The sequence below is a fragment of the Leptopilina heterotoma genome, unplaced genomic scaffold (genome assembly GCF_015476425.1).
Source record: "Leptopilina heterotoma isolate Lh14 unplaced genomic scaffold, ASM1547642v1 Lhet_212, whole genome shotgun sequence".
Classification (NCBI taxonomy): Eukaryota; Metazoa; Arthropoda; class Insecta; order Hymenoptera; family Figitidae; genus Leptopilina; species Leptopilina heterotoma.
This window is the reverse complement of record NW_025110930.1, coordinates 839,643-867,362: the sequence shown is the minus strand read 5'-3', so window position 1 is coordinate 867,362 and position 27,720 is coordinate 839,643. Positions and strand designations below refer to the sequence as shown.

The following is a 27,720-nucleotide window of genomic DNA, read 5'->3' as shown; positions in this document are numbered from 1 at the left end:
ACACGAATTTTGTTGTACAGAAAATTCAAATCACATTCAAATCGGCAACGAAACATGGCCTCCAAAAGTAGCAAAGCTGACATTTTTGCAGTAAAACAAAAGAGAACTTATACAATCATAAAACAAATGAAATTATGTAGACTTCAAATTTTACACCTTACATAAAACATAATTTATGTTTGAATTGGAAATTCAGAATGAAAAACAGAAGTATCAATTAATTTTACTTAAGTGATATTAAATTTGTGGATCCTCCATTTTCTTTATTGGTTATTGATATTCCATTAACCCCGTTCGAAAATATTTGGTATGCAGATCGCTTTCCACAAAATATGAAATAGTTTCTTGTGGCAAGATTCCAATGCTCCTTGTCAACAATTTCAAAGTAAGACACCTATTTTAGAAATGAACAGTTGGTTAACAGACAAGAATTTTTATTCTACATCATAAAATATTTATTTGTCTTATGAACAACATTGTGTGCAACAAAAATCAGGAACAAGAAAGCAAAAACTAAAAAATTTTATTTAAGATTTGAAATCTAGATCTTCTCTCTAGAATCTATTAGCAACGTACACGTTTCCACCGGTGGGAAAAAAACTAGAAATAATTCTGCTTAAATGTTGTTTTATTTTTAATTTGAAGAAAACAATTCTCTACTAATAAAAGAACAATTATTTACTTCCTTAGTTAATACTACTTTCAAAGAAATTAATTAATTTTTGCGATATCACTTCATAAACAAATTTAAGTTTACTTTCATAGTCAACTATTTTCTTATCGATTAGACAATTTCTACTTAAATAAAAATTCTGATTCCTTTTTCTAAGTCAACAAAATTCACACAAACATACCTGAGTATTTCTTACGATCACTTATTTTCACATGCGTTGGGAACAAACTTGTTTTCTCTTTAAATTACATAAATTATAAGAAAACTAAAAACTATTGAGAAAAATTTAGTTCCTTTATAGAGATATGGGTTATTCACGTTGTTCTTCAGGAGACTATTTAGAGGAATCGCGATCCTCGACGAGGTTGTCGTCGAACTGAGAAACTCGCTCTTGTTCTGATGATGGAATCGGTCTTTCTTCAGTGATCTCGTTCCCTTTCATCGCGAACTGCGCATGGCGCCTTTTCCTATGTACATCCCATCAGCCCTCGAAGCAACACCCACTTTTCTGGCGTCACATGAAAGTGATGGTTAATCAATATAACCAACCACCCAAACTTTCAACAAAGTGTGTTTGATAAATTCCACCACACATTCATGTGGATTCTTGGTATCCACCTGTTTTGATAAAATGTTAATAAATGAATTCATTAAATATTAACGTATCATTTTATCTCTTCTTTTTAATCCATAAAAAGAAACGAATTTTTTTTTCAGTTTCACAGTTTTTCTAAAGATGGCAAATTGAGACAAAAAAAAACGATTTGATTCGTTTTTTTATCTCAATTTTATATCCTTAGAAAAACTGTGGAATAAATTAAATTGCATTAATTTTAAATAAAAATGCTATTTTAGAGTGCATTTGTTATTTCTAAATTAGTATTGCAGTTAAAAGATATAAATTGATATTATTGTAGCTAAATTAAATTAAAATAACTAAATCATAGTTTTTCGAAGGCTATTAAATTGAAACAAAAAAACTTCAGGTTCCGTTCTGAAATGAAACACATAATATGACCATTGCATCCGATCTGTGTCTGACTATAACCGGACTAAGGTAAGAGTTTATTTTTCCTTATAAGGAACGGTCAAAATTTCTACAAAGAGTGTTTTTTTACTTATCTATAAAAAATTAAAAATACAAGTCTTTTAATAAAAATATAAATTAGTTTAAATTAAAAAATAAAATGTAAAAACATGTTTTTAGACATTTGCATACACTGAGAGAAACATTCTTTTAATTGGAAAATTTTTGTCATATTTTATAAGACTTTCTTTCTTTTTTTTAACTAATTTTTATAATTGTTAGATGAATCATTTAGATATGAAAATGGACTTATTTTTGTTAATAAGCACAAATTACATTCAAAAACAAGAAATAATTTTCCTACAAGAATATTAACAAGAATATTTGTTACATTTTTTTTACTATTTTATTTGATAGCTGTCAAAAATTTGTTTCAGAAGATTTTTTTATTGTCGTAATGCAGAGCAATTTTTTAAGAGTCAATATGAAGGAAAATCTGATTATAAGATTAAATTTAACATTTCGAATATTAGTTTGTGAAACATATCATTTTAAAATTGACTTTATCTGTAGTTTTAAGCTTAAAACATTGTAAAGTGAAGGCATCTTTTTTTAAGGTATACTGTTGTAGATACTAACTTCTAAGTTCTTTTAAAAAATTTAACAAAAATATCTTAAAATGCATTGATTTATAAACTAGGGGTACGAAAATTATGTTTTTTTATCTTAAAAGCTATACAAGAATGTTTTTAAAATGATTCTTTGTCCAAGGATTATATTAAATTGAAATTTGTTATCTTTTAAAAAAAATTTTATAATTTTTTAATTAAGATTGAATTAATTGCTAAAGTTTTAAATATTGCGTTCAACTAAATAATTTGTTTAGTTAGGAGTCGTTTATAAACTACGTCACACTCCTAGGGGTGGGGGGGGGGTGTCAAGCTGTGTGTGACGAAGTGTGGAAAAAAAAATTTTTTGTATGTAAAAAATGTGACGAAGGGGGGAGGGGGTAAAAATCAGTCCGAAAAAGCGTGACGTAGTTTGTGAATGACCCCTTACACCGAAAAAAATGTTCTTAATTTTAGAGGATTCCTCTTTTTTGCAGAATTTTTTTCTCTTACATATGTGCGGTCACTAAAGTGAATTGTAAATTTGTTTTATTTCTAGAAGAATAAATTCAGTCGAAGAAGAAAGATTAATAGTTATTTCTTAATAAAAATATTCTCAAGTAAAAAAATCCACTTTTTTGTAAATGAATATATTGCAATTAAAATGTAAAAATAATTGTTGAGCAGTAGTGTAGAAATTTATTTGTCGATACCTAGATTTTATTTCTTCTTATAAGTCAGGAACTGCTCGTAAATCTCCAACTTTTCCAAAAGGGTTAATTAGTTAACGATGTTTTACTTGAGCAGATTTAAATACCAACCTAGAGAGTCATTATTCAAATTAGGATAAGTGCATCAAATGCCAAGTATCTTAATTGAGCTCTGCCACTATATTCAGCAGTTAGATTATTCAGTATTCTCCAGCGGATCAGTTGAAAATAAGGTCTCCTCTTTTACATATCATTAATTCTCCATTTGAACCAATTTTTAATTTTGTTTCTCGTCAGAAAGGAATGATCAAAAACAAATTACGCACTCTTTATGCAAAAATTGGACGATTCGAAGACCATAGAAAATAACATTATTGTTCAACTGCGAATAGGTGAGAGACATGAATCAAATTGAAGTGGAATCAATAGCACTTTATGCTTTATCGCAGTAATGAGTTTGAAACGAGTAATGACCGATTTGTGTTCGTTTGACCAGTTCCGTTTGTTGTGAAAGTAATGCATATAAATGTATTTGAAGTGCATTGTTAAAGAGGCCCATACAAAATGAGGTGTGCTGTGAACGTGAAGCTCTCTCTTTTGCACATAACCTCATCCCTTCTATAGAGTCGGAGGAAATATTGATTAAATCCTCCCGCGGCCATATTGTCCCGCATCCCCATTGGCCGTCGTCCATTTTGTCCTCCAAACCCCCTACCTCCTCATTTCTCAAAGTCTGTTCTCTGCTGCTGCTGTTCTCGCACGGGTCGAGGAACTCCTGGCGCAAGCGTCACAGCAATTTCGAGCTGTTGTTCCGTTGGCAATTGCATTACCACCAACGGTAATGTACTCCTATCACCGAGTTTTCAGGCCACGTTACAAGTCATTATCATTACTTTATCCCGTTAGCGACACGGAGACGGGAACGAGTCTTTTAATTCTACCTGAAATAATTTTATTATGACAATTCTTTTGTTCTTTCTTATTGATGAAATTATATGCTTCTTGTTCAAAAATAGCAACTGCGTGTGTCGAACAATGGGAATTACAACAATGGATTTTATATATTTCAGGATTAGTTGATATTTACACTTTCAAACTATACGCTCAGCAGTCCAAACTTCTCTTTCTATATTTTTAAAGAGGATTTTTTTATACAATTTTCAATTCTTTATATGGATTCGTGTGGATTTCAAATCTCCACACGAATTTTCGGGTGAAAAATTCGCATGGAAATTCAGACATGTACTCTTTTTTTATATTATAAAATCTATAAGTATACATGACCTGTTGAAAGGGTCCTTTGGGAAGTTGTTTAATAAGCTGAATGTACTCATTTCTTTCAGAAAATGCAAAAACAAAAAAACAGTTTTTAGTAACTTTGATATAAAATCTAGAAAAAATAAATATATTTTTAACGGTACTTACCTGCTTCTCTTTAGAAAAGTTTAATAAATAAAATCCAATTGTCCATTTAACAAATTTTCATATCTAATTTTTCTTAGAATGTGCTAAATGGTTATGGTATCATATAAAAAAGAAATTATTTCTTTTAATCGATTTGCTTAATTACTTGTCTTTTATAATATAAAGTTTTGTATGTATAAACTTTAAAAAATCTTTAAACTTATTTTAGTTTTTAAGGTGTTCATATTATATATTATATTATAGGTATTCTATTTAAATTAAACAAGTATAACAATAAAGGAAGAGGATTCTTTTATAATAATTGCAGAAGTTCATTTTCATGAATATTTTGCTTCCTTATTGTGATTTTCTTCCTCGTGGAAATAACAAGAACAATTATTTCTTTTAAAATAAATTCTTTAAAGAATTTTAAAAAATATTCATTCAAAAGTTATAAAGAAAATATATTAAAAATAGACAAGTTTAGAATACAAAATATTTCATTTAAATTAATTTTTCCTTCCTTATTTTTTTCGATTTTTGAAAGATGCGATGAAATAAATTAAAAAGAAAAATTCTCTTTTTTAATATGACGATGTCCGGAGGCTTTTAATTTATTTCATCGCCTTTCAAACATAGAAAAAAGTGTTCTATACAAAATACTTTAATGAAGCTAATAAGTTTCCTGGGAGATCCAAAAGGTTCGCTATGACAGCGAATTTACTTAAATTTTTACTGATGCTGCGCATAATTTTTCTAAGGATATCAAATTGCGAGACAAAAAACGAATAAAAAGGTTGCTCGTAACAAAAATAACTGGAATTTTCAATGTGACAATGAAATGTTCAGTTGTTTTTTAACTGAGTATGCCTGAAATTTCAGTAATTTGAAACTGATTATCAGTGAAAGTTCACTGATTATCTTTAATCGTGAGAATAAAGTCACTAATTTTCAGTGGAATTTCACTGATTCAGATTTAAAGAATGTATAATTTGGAAATATTTGACAGCAAATATCAGTTAACCCTTTAAAGATCAAGTTTTCAGAGAAAGTTAATTAAAGTTTTCTATTTGAAGAGCATAGTATGTGAAATAGCAAATTTTTTACGAACTATATGCAAAATATTGTTTCAATATTCAGTTTTAGAATTTTAGAAATCAAGAAAGTTATGCTCAAGTTAACAAAAAAATTTTCATGTTTCGTTAAAGCATCACTGGTCCTCAAAGAATTAAAAGTTGACAGCAGTTTATTTTTTTCCATGCACTTAAGAATATCCTCTAAATGAGGACTAAAAAATGAGCTTAAATTTTTATTTTTAAAAATTGAACTAGTTTATTTTTGTAAAATACATTAAGGTTATACTTAATTAATTAATTTAGTTATAACAGTTTCATAAAGCAACAATTGAAAAAATGTAACTAACATTACATTTTTTCCTTCACTTTCTTAAACCTAAATTTTCAAAGAAGAAATTCTAAGATGAATTGAAGAAATTTTTCTCTATTATTATAAGCTTTGCAGGTAAATGTTTCGAAAATTACAAATAGCAACTGTAGGATTACTTCACGAAAAGTTTTAATCCTGTGATGCTCATTTAAAAATTAACATTTATCATTCTGAAGAAAAAGATTAGAATTTGATTTTAAGACTTTAAATATATATACCTACATATATTTTTGATTACAAAATCTTCAACATGCTAATTAAAAATATTGTAAAAAATAAATTACTTTTTAATTTAAATTATGTAGAACAAGAGACATTGTACAAGGAGTTTATAAATCAACAATGCTGTTCTAACATGTCTGTATAGTTGTTATTGCTTTTATACATATAGATAGTGTATCCAACTCTTCCGTTCTGCTTTTATGTATAGACACACGATATTCACAACTAAATGCCTCAGTTATCCACACTTCAATCCCTGTCTCCTTTAAATTTCATAACCGCACAAAGATAATTTGCAAATTTCCATAAATTTATTTTCATAAATTCATTTTATTGAATCATCAATAATAAATAATCATTTTCACTATATATTTCGAAAGCAATAAAAAAATACCATAAAAAAAATGTTTGAACGTTAACATTGAAAGTATTGAAAACTGGACGAGTAAATATATATGTGACCTGCTCTTATTTGTTAAACATCTATTTTTCTTCTCGTATTGTGAAAATTGTAAATAAAAAAAGTGTTGTGTGTGTGCTGAAAATCGTTGCTTGATGTATATACATATATACTCTTTCTATAAAACTTGAATTCGATGGATCAGAGAATGTTTCAACGTAAAGTCCTGGTAACCGTCTCGTGGATGTCGTTCAAAGTAGTAAAAGCACCCCTCTGACGTCACGCGAAGACCAACTATTGGCTCACGGGAAGCCCGCCCGTTTAACGCCCACGTGATTTCCCACCCTTACGTAACGACCACGCCTTCTCACAATCATCCCCCGCAAGCTCGAGGAAACTGGGTCAGACAGACCCCAGGCCGAATAACGCCAGACGGTCAGGCGTCGCTAGTCGCAGTCCCGCGGATACCACCCCAAAGCCCGTCGTCGGAAACTCGCTCTCGAGTCGTCTTCATCCTTGTCCTCAACACCGTCCTCGTTCTCAGCGTCACGCCGATCGACCTAATCCGTGCGAGTTAATTCGGAAAGAAAAGGACAAGCGGGTGAGTCTAGCCTTTATTTTCACACATTCTCGGCAATTCTCACCTTTTTGCGCAAAACTGTATAACTTCTATTTCACTTAATAAGTGACAGTTCTCGCTGATTTTAGTGATTCAAATTTCTTGCTGATTTAGAGAATATTAAACTTTCTCAAAGACACTTGTCAAAAAGTTTTGTGCATTTTAGTTTTCTTCATTTACTTTGCATTTCCACGCACCTATTTTCTTTAACGCGGTAGTGATAATTGTCCATGTTTCTATGGTCGCTCTTGTCTCTCGAACTTGGTCAATGTTCCTTATTGCTTTGCAAAAAATGAAAAATTTAATTGAAGGGTTCGAAAACGTGTCTTACACGGAACTCTTGTATTGATTGTTGTAGGGACTGAGGCGAGGAGCACTGCAGAGACATGGATAATGTACAAGTGATCGGCACTAAAATCACTGCAATCAAGGAATACTTATATGTAAGATTCATCTCATCTCATGTTTTTTCTCGCACATTATTATTATTATTTGTATGTTCACCACTGTACTGTTCCTTGAAGGGCTAACTAGTCCTAGGAACTTTAATGAAATAAATAAATTATTTTTGTTATGATCTCTGAACGAATTTATCTTATTAGCCTGCTGTTTAATAATAATTAAACCTATTGTTATTGTTATTGTTGTATTGTAACAATTTAATGAAAATCGTTTATTTTGTTTGGATTTACAGAACTTTGCCAGGACCCATTCCCCAACGAGAATCATGAGTTCCGAAAACACATACTCCCTCTCTAGGGAGCACTGCAATCTTAAATATTCTGGTGAGTTATTTCATGTAAATTCCATCGCGGTGCATGAGTCCCCTTGCATGCATTCCAGTCTGGAATATGTATGATAATGTCTGAAAGCATTTTTTAGGTTTGCTTACTATACAAACTCAATTTTTCTTTTATACTTGTTTTTGTAATTTATATTTTACTAAAATTATCTTTTAAAGTAAATTACTTATTCACAGGCTTATTTATTTCAAAATCGCTAAAATTTTATTCTGTTGTTACATAACATTCTTTTTGAAAAGTTCACAACTGTTAACTATAAGCGAATAGACTACTGGAGAATCAGTAAAGTGTTATTATAAATTAAAGAATCATTCTTATTCATCTATATATATGTAAATGAAGCATACTTCACTGTTCCCCGCATCAGCCGAAATACTAACAGTTTTTCTAAGAATTTCAAATTGAAACAAAAAACTAATCAAAATGTTGCTTATTCGTTTTTTGTCTCAATTTGATATCTTTATAAAAACTGTGCTGACATTTATATTATGTGAACTTGAAAGTATTAAATTGCAACGAATATAAATTAAAATTGAGAATCAAATCATAACTTTAATCCAAATTTTTGGTATCAATTTGATACTTTCAAGAAAACTGAGATATCGATTTTAAGTGAATGTTGATTATCACAGAAAAAAATATGTTAATAAATGTTGCATGTAGCTTTGAAACACAATTCTGGTGTTATTTTAACGTTCATTAAAAATGCGTATTAATTTAAGACACTCTAGTGTTACTTTAACCCTCGGAGTACACACTGGGTCAATTTGATCCACAAACCATTTCTGAAAAAGAAGATTTCGTGTAAACTATTTCTATTTATTCTTTAAGTATATCTCAAGTATATCTCAAAAAAGTTCGATGACAATCGATCTATTGTCATTTTGTAATTGTACTCCATACACAGGAAAAAAAAAGTCTGACTCCGTTTACACCTTAAATTCAGCCCATGTATTTCACATAAGTCTGTCCTTGTTTAATGGGGCTGACTCCGTTTACACCTTAAATTCAGCCTCGAAAACAGGCTGAAAGTAAAACTTTTTTTTTAGTGTGTAAAAAAAGTAATGGCTCAGATTTACCCAAAATTTACTTCGTGATCAAGAAAATAGGTGTGTTCTCGGAGGGTTAACACACTTCAGTGTCATTTTAACACCAAATGTAGTGTTACAATCACACAGTGTCGGTTAAAAATGTTGATACCACATTTGGTGTTAAAATAATTATACTTCTTTTTTTCCAAAAAAAAAAATTACTACACGAAGAATGTACACACCCTAAAAAAATGTAATCTTAATTTTATCGGATTCTTCTAAATTTAATGCATATTTTCCTCTTATAGATCGTATCAAAATTAATATTCAACACTTTAGAGAATTTTCCTCATTATAGGTACATAAAGAAAATCCTCATTATACATGAGGAAAATCATTTGAGAGAATTATACACATGATAATTGTGGTTCTTAACTAAAAAAAGTTATTCTGATGCTCTAAATTAGATGTTTTTAATTAAATAAAAATAATTAATGATTAACCATTATTTACATACATTAATTAATTTATTTATTTGTTTATTTTTTCACTTGAATTCTATGTTTTACCATTCGAACTATCAAAAAAATTGTTTTATTTTATTATTAATCACAAAAGAATAAAAATAATATTCGACATTCATGTGAAATACTGTTGTTTTGAGAGGATATTAGTAGAGGATATTTTCTCTGAATATGAAATTACTTTTTTCTGATTGCACGCTAATACACAAGTAAATACACCTCGCAATTTTCTTTGTAAAAAAAGGCAAACTAAAAATGTATAAAATCGAATTATTTTTAAACATGTGAAGGTCTGATGAGGTATAGAACATATCATTTATAAAGCTGAAAATATTTGAACTCTCATTTTTTTATATTACATTTAAAATATGTTGTAATGTAAATTTATATTCCATAATTAAATTTCTAATTGTGTGTTTGTGAAATAAATATTTTGTAAAATATCACGTACACGCAGTAAAAAGAAAGTCTAAATTCATAGAAGTCTTCAATTAAGGGGTTGTCCTTAAATTACATTATCAATTTAGGGGGGGAGGGAGTTCAAAAATCTATAAAGATGCATTTAACGCAATTATAACGAGGGGGTCTAAAAAGTATGAAAAATTAGTAACGTAGTTTATGAACGACCTCTAAAGTGCAAAATTTTTATGACAGTCAATTCTGAATTAACGCAATGGAATTTAAAGGATTTTACATGTATAAGCAGACAGGGCAGAATTTAAAATTGATCTTAAGTTAAGATTTTCTTTTAACTGTGTGCATTAAAACTTTCCTCAATAATTACACAATTTTTCTAAGGATATTAAATTGAGACAAACTGTGAACTTTTAATATTTTAATTTTACACAAATTTTGTATATAAACATAATTTTAAAAAATCTTGAATACAAGATATTTTGTATTATTCTAAAGGAATGAGAGGGTGCATAGTAATAGAGGATTTAGAACTACACTTAAAAATTCTGATTTGATGACTGGTTGAGGACAGATTACATACCATAGGGGATGGAAGGGTTCGTCTTTGCTTTACAATGTTTGCATTTTGACATATGCTATTGCGCGATAAGGGCTGGTTCGTGCCGTCGGACAAATATTTTGCATTCAAAATTCTCTTAATCAAATAGAGACTGTGGAATTTAATATTCACTGAGAAAAAACTTTAATTATTCCAATAAAATTGTTGCGTGTTGAAAGTATTTTAAGTTGCTGCAACAATATAATAGTTGAAAATAATTATTTAGTTGATACAACAAAATTTTATCAACTTTACTATATATGATTGGATAAAATGCACTAGCAGGCATTGATTAAACCGTATTTGGTCAAGATAACCAAAATGCAAGAGGTTTGCGCATGCTCTGCACATCTGACCATCACATCGCTGATGCTTGCACTTAATTAGAAATTATAATTTTTTTTATGATTTTAAAAAAAGAGAGAAATAATCTCACAAATAGATTATTTTTACATTTGGACAGCAGATCTAAAAATATAAGGTTTATACAACAGAGAATATTTGATTTAGACATAAATTTTTTTCTGAATGTAATAATAATTAAGTATAGTCATAACTTTATAAATTACTTGATCCAACAATAAACTTTATCATTCTTGAACGAAATCAATATAAAAACTATTTTATTGAGACTGTCGAAAATATTTACAACACAATTATTTTGCACTATTGGAAAATATTTAAAAAAATACCAATATATGAATATGAATATATGCCGTATGAAAATATGCAAACCAATATTTTCACAATCGGTTGTATTTAAAATTTTCATAGATTTGTCAAAAATAAAAAGTTGTTTAATACTCAACTGCTTCGAATTTCTTTTATCACTATAAATTACCCTTATAATACCGCTTGTAAATCGAAGGAATTAATTCGCATCCAATCCCTCCGAAAGAAGCTTTGATTAAAAGCAGGCCTATGCGAGGGTCTTAAACACAGCTGGCGCCAAACAACCATACTAATAGTGATGCTTTAATATGATGGACGTTCTAGTTGTGAAGTTTCTATTGTACAAGACGTCCGAAAGTATTTAGGTACGGTAATGATTTTTCGATTTCTACAAATGATTTAGTGAACAATTTAAAGTGAAAATATTTCAACCAAAGTGGCTGTTATAGATTATACACATCATTTTGTTTTTCAATTGTGAGATTTGTTTTGTTGAATTAACAAAGTTATCTATATTCTTTGAAAAGTTTACATTAACTTTCTCATTATTTTCGGTCTAAAAACGATAATGGAGATCTGTAGACTTACTTACGCTCCAAGAAAACTATAAAAGGAGGAGAATATCGAACTTGAGGGCATAGATTGATGGGGAAAGATTATAGGTCAATCTCATGGAAAAAAGCCTGGGATTTTCCTTGTCTAACCGACGGCTCAAAAAGGATACAACATTTCATACTATTAATTCTTCTCTTTCTACAAATTTTTCTCAAGTATTATTATTGAAATTTATTATTACAAGATGATTATAGGTTTGTAATTATTACTGATTTCATTGTGCATTAGATAAAAGTGCGATATAATTTATATTGTAATTCGAAATGAATAATTTCATATATATATGTAAGTGAAAACGTGTTTAAACAGATTGTAACATTGCAAGATACATGTATTGAAAATTATAGTTTTTTTTATTTATATTTTTATAAATTTATTTAAAATGTATAAATTTAGATATAAGGAAATTTTAGATACATATATGGAAACGTTAGGATCAAGAAGGAAATTTTCAGAAGATGACGATGTTATCATCCCACCAAACAAGTGAGAGTGTGTCATTGTAGGTCTATACTTTCAATTGTTTGATGAGGTGAAATCATACCATATCAACAAAAAATTATCAAAAATTGTCAACGAGATATATTGACGGAAAATTGAAGATTCGGAAACAAAAGAAGAAAGAAGTGAAACCATAAGAATAACCATCAAATTTGTAATGCTTTTAATAAACATTTGCTTGTTTATAATATGAATGCATGAAATATTCTTTTCTTAAAGTGCATTAGCATTTTTACTATAAAATTGTCTTAAAAAATTCTGTAAAACATTTATAAATAGTGCTCTTGATACAAATAATTACACACCTATACAAAAATATAATTCATGATTGCTACTTTACCTTTTCACTTACTTACACTTTTATTTAATTTGTCCGAAAATTCATCAAGATTTTATATTCTTCTTGTATTGAAATAAATAATTATGGGAAGAAATGATTAATTTGGATTTTGATTAATTTTCATTTGAATTAATAATTTTGGGGAAAAGGAGGTTTTTTTATGAATTTTTTCAACTATACAAAAATCAAAGTTCGGTTATAAGATTTTCGACTTCTTTCTTAAAAATATACTATTTTTAATATTTAAATTTTTGAAGATAATGTTTTTATACTTTTTAGATCTGTTTTAATTTTTATGTCGTATTATCCTAAATATTAATAAAAATATTTCCAATAAACAGTGAATTAAATCTATTTTAAAAATATATTCTCACCTCACTTAGAACATATTCTCAAAAATGAAATAATTCTTAAATTCTTAAATCTATTCGAAAATAATTTTGGGATACTTATTTGTTTCATCAAAAGTTAATTATTTCTTCTTTATTTGCCATCAGATATTCTGCCTCAAAATGTCGAAGGATATCCAGCCACGAAAGAATTTTTAATGAAAGTAGTCGACATCTTACTAGATTTCATTAAATCAACGAATGATCGGAACTCGAAAGTTTTGGATTTTCATCATCCATCTGAAATGATTCAACTACTTGACTTGGAAATACCTGACACTGGGGTCACCTTGCAACAGCTTCTTATTGATTGCTCAACAACTCTAAAATATCAAGTAAAAACAGGTAATTAAAACAAAATATAATCTCACTCAATTAACATTCATGCGTTTATCACAAAATAGTTTATTGTTCTTTTAATTTATTTGTGTTTAAAAATTTTTAAATTTAAATTCATTTAAATTCATCTTTAAGAAGACTATTATGTTTGGACAAAGAAACTTTACGCCCTATAAGAGGGAGTAATATCTCCTTTATGTCTGAAATTTAAAATATTATTTATGTGAATTTTGAAAATTATTTCTTTAACAACATTGTTTATAATCCATCTTTTAATTTGAAATAACAATAATTCAATACTAATTGGAATAGTAAGTAAAGAAAGTAAAAAGAACGACTTATTTTAAGCCACAAAGGAAGTCTTACATTCAAGATGTTACATTTTTAAGACAACCAGTGCTGAATCTACGCAATGAATTTCGGGGTATTTTATTTACAAACAGTCATTATTGAATTTAAAATTTATCTTGAATTAAGACTATCTTTTTTCTGTGCTTTTTTGAGTCAGAAAATATTATTAGCGCCAGTTTTACAATTTTCGTATTGTACTACTTGTAAGTAGTATAGTCGCGGTCAGGCATAAGCGTACATAGAGTGAGTCCCACTGTACGACGATATTACTACTTACTTCTACGAGAATTACCCAGTGACGCGTGGCGTAAAGCTAACAACAAAATTAATTTTTCTAATATAAAATTATAATTTTAATTGATTGATTAATAATTTTAATAATTATAAATAAATAATAATAAATAATAAAATATCCATAGATAAAAATATTATTTGATTCAAATAATCGATTACTTGTCTATAATCGAATGAATATTGAATTAAATAAATTTCCCGACTTTTAGTGCATGTATATGAAATTGATTTTATAAATGAAGGAGGAAATAATTTTTAAACGAATACTTTTTGCCAATGTTGCCTTTTTCAAAAAGTGTCAAACGATGGGAAAATAGTGTTTCACTGAAGTAAATTGTTCAGGACTTTTGACAGGAAAATTTAACGGTTCGTTGTCTATCTAACTAAAGCTGATGTAATCGATAAGTCCACATATTTTTCATATTCAATTTAGCATACCCATTCGCAGGGGAAAAGATAAGGTGACTATAAGCACTCCCCTTAAGGAAATCCTGCTGATAAGTAACTTAGAAAAAAGGCCTTAAAAAACTATCTATACTCAGTGGGGAAAAATTGAAAAACAAAAGGAATATAAAATTAAATATTAAAAATTAAAATTACTTTTAATTATTGTAACTTAAAGACTAAAATGCCATTTTTCAATATTGAAATATTGATTACATGCCCATGGGTATTGACAGAATATTGACATTAAATTCTGACATTAAATATCACTAATAACAAAAAAAGTAAACGTATTTAAATACATTTATAATCATGTTTTAGAATATAAATATTTAATGATTAATTTTTGTCCTATATGCAATACTTATCAAAGTCGCTGAAATTGCGGAAGTCGACCACAAATCCTCCTCGTGGGTGCTCGCGAAAGTTCACTATCTCGGTTTCGATTCGATTACTGGCTTGAATAGATGCTAATGCACAATGGCTGGGACCGATGGTAAACACCAAAGCTAACCAAACTTAAGCTAGAAATCTAACCAAACTGAATCGCCCGCTGCCAGGGGTGCCGCCCTTTGCTATTGAAAGACGTGTGCTCGATACGTGCCAAGACCAACAAAAACTCGTTATTAGATTATGTACCCCAAATCTCTCTGTTGCACTTTTTATGAACCATCTTTTTTCTATCTATACGCAAAGAGATTTCTCTTATCGCTCACTTTATCGCGCCATCTTTTAATATACCTTTCAGTATATTATCATAAAATATGTAACACCGCTATAAGTATTTATCAAAAGATTTTTCAATTTCAATTTTTCAGTTTCATTTTTCAATTTTGTCGGAAAAGTGTTTAAAGAATTTTTGAATTTAGACAATTGGAATTAGGTGGAAACGATTAATCACTGACAATACAGAATCGTCTTGGAAATTCCAGAGTGGATACTCTTAGTGATTCGGGGGAAGTCAAAAAATAGTTTTGTGGCACTGATGCACGTGGCATAAAACCTAGGGTGGTAAATTCAATGGGATCGGTGTAATTAAGAGCCATTTCTACACGATTTTCCCTTTTGTGGGGTGGAGTGAAACAGTAAATAGGGGTGAGCGTCAGAAGGGCCATCCATACCCTCTACCTGCACACATGTGTGTGTGTTTACACATTAAAATTTAAATTTTTATTTACCCACTTGAAGAAATTCTAATCCAAATTCGTTTGTGGCTTTTACGAAGAAAATTTCCAGAGCTAAACAAACATATCTGTCTACCTTTATTCTGAATTTTAGTCAGTTTTTCACTGAAGAAGTTTAAATTAATTACTTTTTTAGATATCTAATCTTCTACACAATGGAAGTTGAATTTTTTCCATTACTTTTGGTTCAATAAAAAATTATTTTCATTGACATAGGTCACAGTTTTTCTACATAGGATATAAAATTGAGACAAAAAACAAATCAAAATTGTTTTGAGTCGTTTTTCGTCTCAATTTGATACTCTTAGAAAAACTGTTAAAGTGAAACTGTTAATAACTGTTTGAAAAGTTATTAATTTACATAAACATCAGATCTCCGAAAGCACTGTATTAAAACAGCGGACTGTGTAGTTTTTCTGCTTTATGGATTGCATGATTGATTAGCAGTAGGTACTAGAGTTGAGCCTGGGTTACACACTTCTCTTCATACAAATCCTAAGCCCCTAATTTATCACTGAACGGGGGTCTGTTCAAAGCAGGTCTTTCCGTTCGACTTTTCTTTCTTTACTTTTCTCTCGCTTTTCTCCCTCTGTTGTTCGCTTTAAGAAATAAGAGGAAAATGATATGTAATATTTCATACCAACCTTTAAAGAAGAAATAATTTTCTACTGAAAATCCTATTCATGGATATAGGTGAATTATATATTATCACCGTTTGGAAGTATATTGAAAATCTATTAGAGATTCCAAGTATGCGAGCGCACTTGTCCGCTTGTCACCGCGCAATTCAATACCAATATAAAAATTCAGGATTTTATCAGTAAATAATTTACACCCTATTGAATATTTCAGGTATGAAACTAATCGAGTGGTTAATTAGCATTCGGATTCTTCTTTTACTACGTCAATAGAATTTCAAGAAGAAATCTTTTCAAGACTATTTTCAAACGACGAAGGCAGTAAAAGATTGTGTATCAAGATTATATTCTCGACTTAAATAATTGAATTTCTAATTTTCTATTTGTTCTTCCAACTATGAAAAAAAGTTGGCGAGTTTGAGAGCCTCTGCAAACAATCTAGTCGTTCAGCGACGCGTGTGACGCGCAAAATGCGGGCGCTCCGGACCATCGACCCTCGACCCTATGAAGCAAACCACCCCCGCGAGATCTGGAAAAAAGGACCGTCTGCGTTCGCCCTCTTGGTACAATTCACCCCACCGGACGCGTGCCTCGATCCGCCAACCAAGATAATTGCGAATAACAGTGCGACAAACGGCTCGGATAACACTAGTCGATATCACGAGACAGGGAAAGGGAATTCTTATACATATTGCCTCAATACACCCTACAACGTGTGGTCAGCTGTCTCCTCAATCTCCACTTCCTAAGAACTCTTCTCATGCAGGAAGTGCGCTTCTCTTCACCGAGATATCTAAGGAAAATTAAATACTACGAAAACATTATTTTAAAAACTAGCTGGGAAAATCATGCATTGAAACTAAAACTTTTCTTATTTTGTATTTAAACACTGTTAATCATTTATCTCATTGATTAATTTATTAAAAAAATAAATAAAATTATCCATTATTTATTCAAAATTGGAATTTTCTTAAATTTTAAATTTAAAATCCTTTCAAGTTTTCATTTATTTATGAAAATTGTGAAAGTGACTCTTTTAAAATTCAATTCAATTTTAAAATTATTTAAGTGAAATTATTCATTAAATAATCTATAATTAATAATATTATGATGGTTCTTGAAGAATTAAGTTATTTTAAAAAGAAATTAACGTCGAAAAATTCCATGGAAGTACCCCCTGGAAATTCCATGGGAATTCTCCATGGAATTTCCGTGAAGATTCCAATAAAAAAGTCCCAATTTTCAGAGTCGAATATCGAATTTGAGCTTTTTTTCATCAATTTGAAGCTTTTTTTATTAAAGAAAAGCTTTTTTGATACACGGAGGTACTAGAAACTTTTTTAGAATTTATTTACAATTCAGAAAAATTTGTGTCTAAAAATGTTCACAAAAAAATCAACTTGAAGCTTTTTCTAATTAAAGAAGTTTTTTAGAATATATTTCCGATTCACAAAAAATTAGTGACTTGAAAAATGACGCTGATCTTGTCTTGACAATTCTTTTTTAACAATTTTTCGCGTCAAATATCAAATTTGGGCTTTCTCTCAACGGTTTGGAGATTTTTTTCATTAATGAAGAGCTTTTTCAGAAACACGAAGGTACTCAGCACTTTTTTAGAATTTATTTCTATTTAAAAAAAATTTTGTATTTTGAAAAACGAAGCGGGTCTTGTAAATTTATTTTCACAATTTTTCAAGTCAAATATCAAATTTGGGCTTTTTTTATCAATTTGGAGATTTTTTTATTACAAAGAGTTTTTTCGAAACACGAAAGTACTCAGAGCTTTTTTAAAATTTATTTTCGATTTAAAATGAAATTGTGTCCTGAAAAACGCGACTCTTGTCTTGTAAATTTATATTTTTACAACTTTCGTGTTAAATTTCAAATTTGAGCTTTTTTTAAAATCAATTTGGAGCTTTTTTAGTAAAGAAGAGCTTTTTCCCAACATACGAAAATACTCAGCACTTTTTTAGAATATATTTTTGATTCAGAATAAAATTATGTCTTGAAAAACGACACGCTGGTCTTGTAAATTTATTTTTACAATTTTTCGAATCAAATATCATATTTTGGCTTTTTTAAAATCAATTTGGAGCTTTTTTTATTAAAGAAGAGCTTTTTCCGATACAAGAAGGTTTCGGAGGGCTTTTTAGAATTTATTTTTGATTCAAAAAGAAATTGTGTCTTGAAAAGCGACTTTGGTCTTGTTTTATTTTTACAATTTTTGAGTCAAATATCAAATTTGGACTTTTTTCATCAATTTGGGTTTTTTTTAAAGAAGAGCTTTTTCCGATACACGGAGGTACTCAGAATTTATTTCCGATTCAGAAAAACTTTGTGTCTTGACAAACGACTCTGGTCTCGTATAAATTTACATTTTCACTATTTTTCGAGGCAAATATCAAATTTGGGCTTTTTTTCGTCAATTTGAAGCTTTCTTTATTAAAGAAGAGTTTTTTCGAAACACGAAGGTTCAACAAAGCTTATTATTAAACTTCAATCATAATAGAAATGTTTAAATTAATATTAAAATAGAAAAATTGCAGAATTTCCATGGAATTTCCAGGAGGTACTTCCATGGAATTTTTAAAAGTGGGAAATAGAAAACATTGAAGGTTTTGTATTAAAATTCGTGGTAATTTCATAGTTTATGAGGCAAGCAAAAAAGACACAAAAATTTATAATTTTCTTATGAATTGTAAAAATTAAATTTTTCCCAGTATTTTTTAATAAAATTCTCAGACTTTTCTCTGAATTCCCTTACCTGTAGCAACCCTGTAAATGTAAATAAATTATTTTTAACTAATAATATAATGTTAACTAGTAAGTAATAAAACTAATACTTCAAGGGAACAACTAATAAGTCACAGCAACTACATTTTATCCAGATGTCCTATTTCTTCAAAGAAATTGTTGCAATAAATCAAACCCAGTTGTTTAAATGAAGACAATTATTCTTAATGTTTCCGTGGATTATATGTTCGACATACAACCGAATTGAGACATAATCTGGAAGTTCCGTTCAAGCGGCTAATGCGAGAGCAAACGTCCCCTGCCTAACGTTTTAATGGATTATTCGTCAAATATATACTTGACCGAATCACGTAATCCAGGACACCCGGTATATGAGAAAGGAAGGCGTAAGCCCTCTTCCCCAAGTTACATGAAGGGCCAGGTCCCATCAAACAGAAGCATTAGGTTTGATCCGCGCGCGATGTTCAGTCGAGCGAATGACAACATACTCAGCGCCAAGCTTAAAGCTCTCTTCCCTCCAGCTTGCGCCTTTCGCCTTTCGCCTTTAACCTTTAACTTCGAGCAGCATTTTAAACAATAATGCTGCTAATTATTATTTCCCGCGTGCTATTCGAACCATTAATTATTCGAAATTTCATTTTCCTGCATTTGGCACTTCCTAATGGATGTTCCAGTCTGCGATTTATTATGCACTCTTGACGAATATTTAAAGTTTTTCACTACTTTAACACTGTTGGGAGATAAAGGCTTCTTCTATATATATAATATATATCAATTTTCAGATTTGAACTCGGGGGGTTATTCTTTAAAAAGAAATATTCACGAAAATTTTAAGCATCTAGGATTTTTATTTGTGGAAAATGTGGAAATGTCAGGGAATTTTAATCAGAATCCTAAAAAATGGCTGTTTTATAAAGTTATGGTGTTTATTCTTGAAATCTAATTTTACTTAAATATTTCAAAATTAATTCAATTTTAAAAGAGTTGTGTTTACAATTTTCATAAATAGATGAACTTTTCAAAAGATTTTAATTTTAAATTTTAGAAAATTTCAATTTTGAATGAATTAATTAAATAATAGAAATTTCACAGCAATTCTATTATTTACAAATTTTTTTTATAAATTTATTAAATTATTTTCATGAATAATAAAATTCTTTATAGGTTTTCAATTATTTTTATAAATAATAAAATTCATCGCACAATTTCAATTATTTTTAATACAAATTTTCATGGAATTGCTCGAAAAATGTAATTATTCTTAAAAATTTTATTAAAATTCGTCAAAGAAATTCAATTATTTTAAAAAGCCTTCCTATAATTTAATTTAAGTATTATTTTCAATACATTTTTAATTAAATTTCTTTAAAGAATTAAATTATTTTCAAAAATTTTAATGAAATTCTGTGTAACAATTAATTTTTTTTCAAAACAATTTTAATAAAATTCTTCGTAGAAATTTAATTAATTTCACCAAATTTGTCAAAATTTAATTTAAAAAAATATTAAAATTTGTCTCAAGAATTGAGGCCTTGGATCGAATTACTCGCCCGACGCTCGAAGACACGCGCTAATACCAGTCGGGTAGCAGTGAGTGGCCCAGAGGCGCTCACTGCTCACTGACTGGCAGTTGCGCGTTCCTCCGAGCGTCGGGCGAGTTATTCGATCCAAGGCCTCAATTCAATTATTTTCAAATGTAATAAAATTCTTCGCAGAATTCTCAAAAAATTAAATTGTTCTTAAAAATTTTATTAAAATTCGAGTTTGAATTATTTAAAAATTTGTTGATAAACTTCGTAATGAGAGTTCAATTTAAAGCAACATTGAATTATTCAATAAATTATTTATTATTGCATTTTATTTGTATTTAAATAATTGAATTCTCGTAGAATTTTTTAATAAAAATTGATTTAAATATGAATTATTTCAGTTAAAATTTTAGATAATAATTGAATATTAAACTCTAAATTTGAATTAGTAAAAATGGTTTCTAACTTGAATTCGTGACTGACTTTTTGCTTTTGAATTAGCAGATTTTACTAATAAATATTCGTTTCTACTATTTTAATAGTAATATTTACTAATCCACAAAAGCGTGAATTTTTAGAAATAATTGAATTTTTCATACTTTTAACTGAAAATTGTGTAGATTTAATTTTTTTTTTAAATTGAATGCAACTTTTTTGAAATTATTTAAAGTTTTTATTTTCTAATATATAAATTTAATTGAAGAATTTCAGAATAATCGATGAAATTACGTAAAATTAATTTGTAAACAAAGTAATTTTAAAATTTTCAAAGAAATTTTTAAAAAATTATTAAAAACTAGCAAATGTGATATTCAATTTATTATTATTTACAAAAATTTTTATTTTCAAATATGAATTTTTGAATAACTTCGTTAAGAATTCAATTATTTTTGTAAATAGTAAAATTTTTTGCAAAAATTAAATTATTTTCAAAAAAATTGTACAAAAGAATATTTAATTTTTTTCTTTATTCGATATCAAATATTTGAAAAGAATTTAATTATCCTCTAAAATTTTTAAAAATCGTTCGAAACAATTCAATTTTATTTAGGTATAAATAGTAAAATTCTTTGCAAAAATTCAATTATTTTCGAAAAAATTTCTTGAAAGAATTCAATTTTTTTCTTAATTCGTTATAAAAATTTTGAAAAGAATTTTAATAAAATTCAATAATTAAATGTTTAATTTTAAATTATTAACAAACACGATTATTTTAAAAACATGGAAGAAATTGTTCATAAAATTCAATTATTTTTTAGATTTTTAATTAAAATTTTTAAAAAAACTCCATTATTTAAAAAAAAATCAAAGAAAATTTTCAAAAAGAGTTTAATTAAAATTATCAAAAATTTTAACATATTTCTTCTCGACAATTAAATTATTTTCCGAAATAATAAAATTCTTGTAAGGAATTCTATTATCAAATTTGTTGATAAAATTTTTGCAACAATTTGATGATTTTCAATAAATTAATTTTAAAAATGAAAATTATTTAAAAAGTTAGGAAATAAAAAAGGAAACAAAAATTAACTTCAAACTGCGAACAGATTACCGGATTACAACGATTATTATTAATATAGAAGATAATTAATTTAAAGAAGACTTTTAAGTTAAAAATTTTAGAAAATAATTGAATTGAAATAAAAAAAATAATTATTCTATCAGTTGGTCATCTTCATCGATCACTAGGAGTCTTCGACTCGGAGCAATCGATATCTTCATGTTTTATAACAATTTTTTTAAAATTGTTTAATTTCAAAACGGTTTGAATTTGAATGTTTTGAAGAATTTTAATTCCTACAAAAAAATAATGATTGAATATTTATCTAAAAAAGTAGTAATAGAATATTTTCCTGAATAATAATTTTTAAACTGAAATCAGAATATTCTTTAGAGTGAGGAAAAAGTAAGAATTTTGTCTAAAATTCAAGGGAAAGTCAAGGAAAAACAAAATTAAATTTTTGTTGGCATGTAGTTTTAAAAATCTATGGAAAAATTCCGTTTTTTAACCTGGAAAAGTCAGGGAATTTGAAATGAGCAAAAACGTGGCATTATTATAAATTAGTACATAATAATGTTTTGGACGAAATTTTTTTTTTAACTGAATACATTTCTCTTTAGGTAATAATATCCACATTTGAATGTTGTTCCTTGCAGGACATCCGCATTTTTTCAATCAACTCTCTTGTGGCCTAGATCTTGTGTCTATGGCTGGCGAATGGCTCACTGCAACCGCCAATACGAACATGTTTACTTACGAAATAGCTCCAGTTTTTATTCTCATGGAAAATGTGGTCTTACAAAAAATGCGTGAACTTATTGGCTGGAATACTGGTGACTCAATTTTAGCACCGGGAGGATCCATCAGCAACCTGTACGCTTTTCTTGCCGCCAGACATAAAATGTTTCCTCAGTACAAAGAGCGAGGCCTTGCGACAGTTGGAGGTCAGCTTGTGATGTTCACTTCTGATCAAGTAAGAAAAAAATAAATATTCGCGAGTATTCTTTAAAATTAATGTCATCCTTGAGAAAATTCACGTGGCTGTTCGTTTCATTGACAGTGTCATTATTCCGTAAAATCCTGCGCTTCGGTTTGTGGCCTAGGCACTGACAACTGCGTAATGGTGCCCAGCGATGAACGAGGTCGCATGATTCCTTCTAAACTCGAAGAATTAATTTTGGAACGCAAAGCTAAGGGTCACATACCGTTCTTCGTGAGTGCTACTGCAGGTACAACGGTCATTGGAGCATTCGATCCGATATCTGAGATTGCCGATATTTGCCATAAATATAAACTGTGGTTACATATAGACGTAAGTATTATTTTTGTACCGTCAAATGGAAATTACTGCGAATTCTTAACTAAAAAATTGTCTACTTTAAAAAAAAATTTAAAAGTGTCTGTAATTTTTTGAAATTTTAGAAGCAAGTTAAGATTTAACGTTAGCTAAGGTGTCTTAAAGGGTAGATTCGACATTCAAATCTATAGTACTTATGCAGCAGTTAAACTCTGGGATGTAAACGCCAAACGCGTAAGAGTCTTAGCATTAATAATAAATGTGAGAAGCAACAGGCTTCGTAGCTAACGCGAGCTAACGTCCCTAACAATTTGAGGAAAATTTTGAAAGTAGCACGTGATAAAATCACTACGAAAACGTTCTCTTCACATCTATCTCGATACTTTAATTATTTAATCATTAAACTTTGATATTTCAATTCGTAAATGCTTTTTTCGATTTAATGGGAGAAAACTTGAAGGGACTTATCGCTTTTAAATTGTTTAGAATAGTTTCTGATGATTCTAGGCGGCTTGGGGTGGTGGACTGCTTCTATCCAGGAAGCACCGACATCCGCAGTTGACAGGTATTGAGCGGTAAGTGTGAGACCAAAGATACTTGAATTAAAGTTTGAAAATAAGACGTAGTGTGTGCAGTCGATTGTTTAAGTCATGTCTCAAAATGACAGTTACATAAACATTTGGAAAATCTCTCGAACCCCATAAAAGGGGACGTGTGAGTGCGAGCCTAATCCCTAAGTTTTATAGTTTATTGGGGCTTAGTTTGATGGAATCCATCGAAAAATACAGTGGCAGTGGGGTTTCTGGAGTAAAATAATCAATACAGTGGTTTGCGAGTGGCGGCGCAAGGTGGATCGTTTCAATCGACTCGCAGGAAAATAGCTTTACATGAAAATGAGCGAGGGTGTGGAGGAGAAATCTCAGGGAAACTCAAGTCAGTCAGGGCATAATGGATCGTCGACATAAACCGCGATTAAAGAAAGTGCCAGGATGAGGAAACTTTCAGCCCTTAAGACTACCATTACCTTAAAAACTCCAAGGAAGGTGGAAATCTTTTTGAAATTAAATGCAATCATTTCTTGTGAAAGAAAAATCAATTGATAGAAGGAGATAGTAATTTAGATGCTACTAGAAGTTTCCTCGGGCTATTGCGAATGTGTTGTAATGCGCGATACAAAAGGGATTGAAAAGACTGACTCCTGTCCACACCACATGCCAACTTTCACATTTTCCAGCCCTTCCAACTTAGTGTATAGGAGGGCAGGAGGCAAACCTGAAATGGGGACGAGATTTCTATGGGGTTGGCGAGATTAATCCACGATTTGCATCCGGGCGCATCTGCGCTCCCCTACTAGGAACTTGAGTGTAGACAATTCCTGACCCAAAAGTGCTGGGGTGTAAGACTCTCTTGAGAACAATTTTCGACTATTTTCAAACAATGCTACACACCTAATGAGTATATGATCAGTTTCATCATCATTTTTTAAATTTTACCCAATTTCTACTTTTATTGCATGCTTCTTATAACTTGTTAACAAACTTGTTAACAGAATATGCACTTTATGTTATAAAAAAAACTTTCCTCACTTGTGAATTTTATGGAAAAAAAGTTTTCAAGGAAAAAAGTGATTTTACATTGGACTGTACCGCGTAAAGAACTTCCTTCCTGAAGGTCGTGATTAAAATGGCAAGCAAGGAGCAAAAGACACAAGGAAGAACAACAGCTGGATCTGTTCCCTGGAGCGCATTTGCAGAACAGAACTCTCCTCTTATTGCCACGACACAGAATTGCAGCGCTGCTCACGAGTTTGAAATAAAGCCCATGCCTTGACAATGCTGGATTAAACTCGTACAAAGGGATTCGCTCATCGGCTCTATCTTCATTACTCTTGTTTCCTTCTTTTCAGTGAAGGAAATTTTTTGATTTCGCAGGAGCAAAAGTCTATTCGATTGCTATAACAAAAGTATCATAATCGTTAAAAACAAATGTCAAAATCTTTCTATTCATGAAAACATCTCCTTTCAATTCTAAAATGTCTTTTTATTATACTTCTGTATAAAGAAATGCTATGTTTCAAGAGACAAACATTAACCCTGAATTTTCTACTTGGAATAAACAATAGCCTCCTCAATGGTATAACATTCAATTGTTACAAAATATCTAGAGAGGATTTTCAATATAAAAATGTTCTGAAACAGAGATGGGAAATATGTTATGCAGACAAACAAAGAATGAGTAATATGACAAAGAATAATTGTTTAAGAGAATTTTATATTGAGGAAAGAAAAAAGTGTTTGTGGCACAACTAATGCACGTGATGCTTTCGTTATTTATTGAGAAGAGTTCTGTGTAACGATTAATGGTAAACGCATGTTTGTGACACAAATCACTTTTGCAGTACTAGAAATCAGAACCCTCGCTGCAGCTGTAATGTCAATAAGCAGAAGGGTCGATTTTCGCGTATATGTCAGTTGCCATGTATCGATAACATTTGTCATTTAACACAAAGCCCGCTCATAAAATATAAAGCTCTATCATACCTGTAATCTTTCGATACTGATAATGCGAAAGTTGTTATTCTTGCCTCTCATTTGTGCACAATTACTTAAAATTTTAAAAACAATCATCAAACTTTGCATTTGGTACGATTCACTAAAAAGAAAAATTCTAATTTCTCTCATCAATTGTTGTTCTCAAAAAATGTCTAATCATATACCGCAAAAAAGTTCTTAGTTTTAGAGAACTCCTCTTCTTTTGTATCATTTCTTCGAGCATTGAAGTAAACACAACTAATTTATTGAGAACTTTTAAGAATTTTCATCTAATATTTATTTTTGAATGATAGTTTTTAAACAGTTTGAAGATACACGAAAAAAACAAAAAATAACTTAAAATCTTTTAAATATAAGTTTGTTTTATTTCTAGAAGAATAATGACAATTAATGAAGAAAGATTAAAACTTATCATTTAATCAGAAATATTCTCAAATAAAAAAAATAGGTTCTCTTTCTTATTGATGAATATTCGCATATATTTAAGACAAAAAGTAAAAGTAATTGAAGAGCAGAATTCTCTTCGCACTTTGAGACTATCTATTCGGTGTAAGTACTAATTTGTGCACTTGAAAAAAAGAAATTGAAATGAAGAGAATTGAAGATAACTGTAAAATTAGTATAATATATTGAATAAGAGTGACAGTGTCAGTTGGAAGGGTTATAAAATTTACCACAAGGGTGTGACTATAAGCACGGCGGGATATAAATCCGATCCCGCAGCTATATTAATAGCTACTCTCGAATTGATAGACCCTCCTAGTACAAGGCAAAGATAACTCATATTTTATCCCCTATTACCTCCCGTGGGAGTGGATAAGGATTTGACGACCAGCTGAGGCTGATCGACTTTTTCAGTCATTTTGACTCACTTTTTTCGAGCTGTCATCTTTATGTCTCTAATATGTCCATCTATAAATCCAAATCTCATATTATCATTTTTATAAAACTTTTTAATTTTCTAGTCAATATTTTACACATTTTTTTATTTATAATCAAGTAACTGAAAAAGAATTAAAAACTAGACTTCCATTTCAGAGCTGATTCGGTAACCTGGAATCCTCACAAACTCATGGGAGCTTTGTTACAGTGCTCAACTATTCATTTCAAAGAAGAAGTAAGTATATTAAAAAAGTTAATTTTTAATTTTACAATGAATTAACAGGGTTGTCGCACAGGTCAGAGAAATTAACAAAATGTCCGGTTTTTAAAATAAAGACAAAAAATTTTAGTTCAAATTTTTTGCTTCTAAAAATAATCTTTCTTTTATAATTATAGAACTCCCCTTGAAATTTTTTTTATAAGAATTAGTGAAAAAATCTAAATCGAGTAAAATCTTTGCGCCAACCCTGAAAATAAATTGTTATACCCAAAGTTTTAAAATAACTATTTATAAAATTATGGAGGAGAGAAGAAAAAATATGATTTCCAATAAGTTCAACTGAGAGTGAAATTGAAAATGAAACAGTCGCTCATAAATGGGCGTTGTTCGTGTTTTTTTACGCAGTAAAAAATTTTCCAGTACCCCAAATTCCATTAATCCGTATCGAATTGATGATATGTTTGGAAAAACTTTGATTGAGAAAAAAATTGTTGGTGGAAAAAGAAAAATTACAAGTTCGAATTCTTGACATCGGCCTCGGCCCAAGAGCGATGACGTTCTAGTGACATTCCAAAACGCTGCAAACGTAACTTCGCAAACGGGACACTGCAGGAATTTAATTAAGCTAAGAGATAACATATGTTGCTAGCTCGGTGTATAGTGGGGAGTAGAGGGTGATCCCCTTTGGAGTTTAGTTATTGCTATTCGGTTCTTCCCCTCCAGATATTAAAATTCC

General features: G+C 29.6%; 1 protein-coding gene across 3 annotated transcripts in view; it reads left to right on the top strand.

Annotated features, from left to right (window-relative positions):
• LOC122501715 (glutamate decarboxylase) overlaps window positions 1–27,720 on the top strand; it is a 47,308-nt gene that overhangs the window by 12,642 nt on the left and 6,946 nt on the right. Inside the window, exons 1-8 of one of the 3 annotated variants that reach the window (XM_043611401.1) lie at window positions 6,890–7,091; window positions 7,468–7,552; window positions 7,804–7,894; window positions 13,108–13,344; window positions 22,690–23,006; window positions 23,094–23,345; window positions 23,838–23,905; window positions 26,921–26,999. In XM_043611401.1, the coding sequence (XP_043467336.1) occupies window positions 7,496–7,552; window positions 7,804–7,894; window positions 13,108–13,344; window positions 22,690–23,006; window positions 23,094–23,345; window positions 23,838–23,905; window positions 26,921–26,999 (1,101 nt within the window). In that variant the 5' untranslated portion in view covers window positions 6,890–7,091; window positions 7,468–7,495. Of the gene's footprint in view, window positions 1–6,815; window positions 7,092–7,467; window positions 7,553–7,803; window positions 7,895–13,107; window positions 13,345–22,689; window positions 23,007–23,093; window positions 23,346–23,837; window positions 23,906–26,920; window positions 27,000–27,720 lie in introns of those variants that run through there. The other 2 variants (XM_043611403.1, XM_043611402.1) reach the window with 2 other exon arrangements.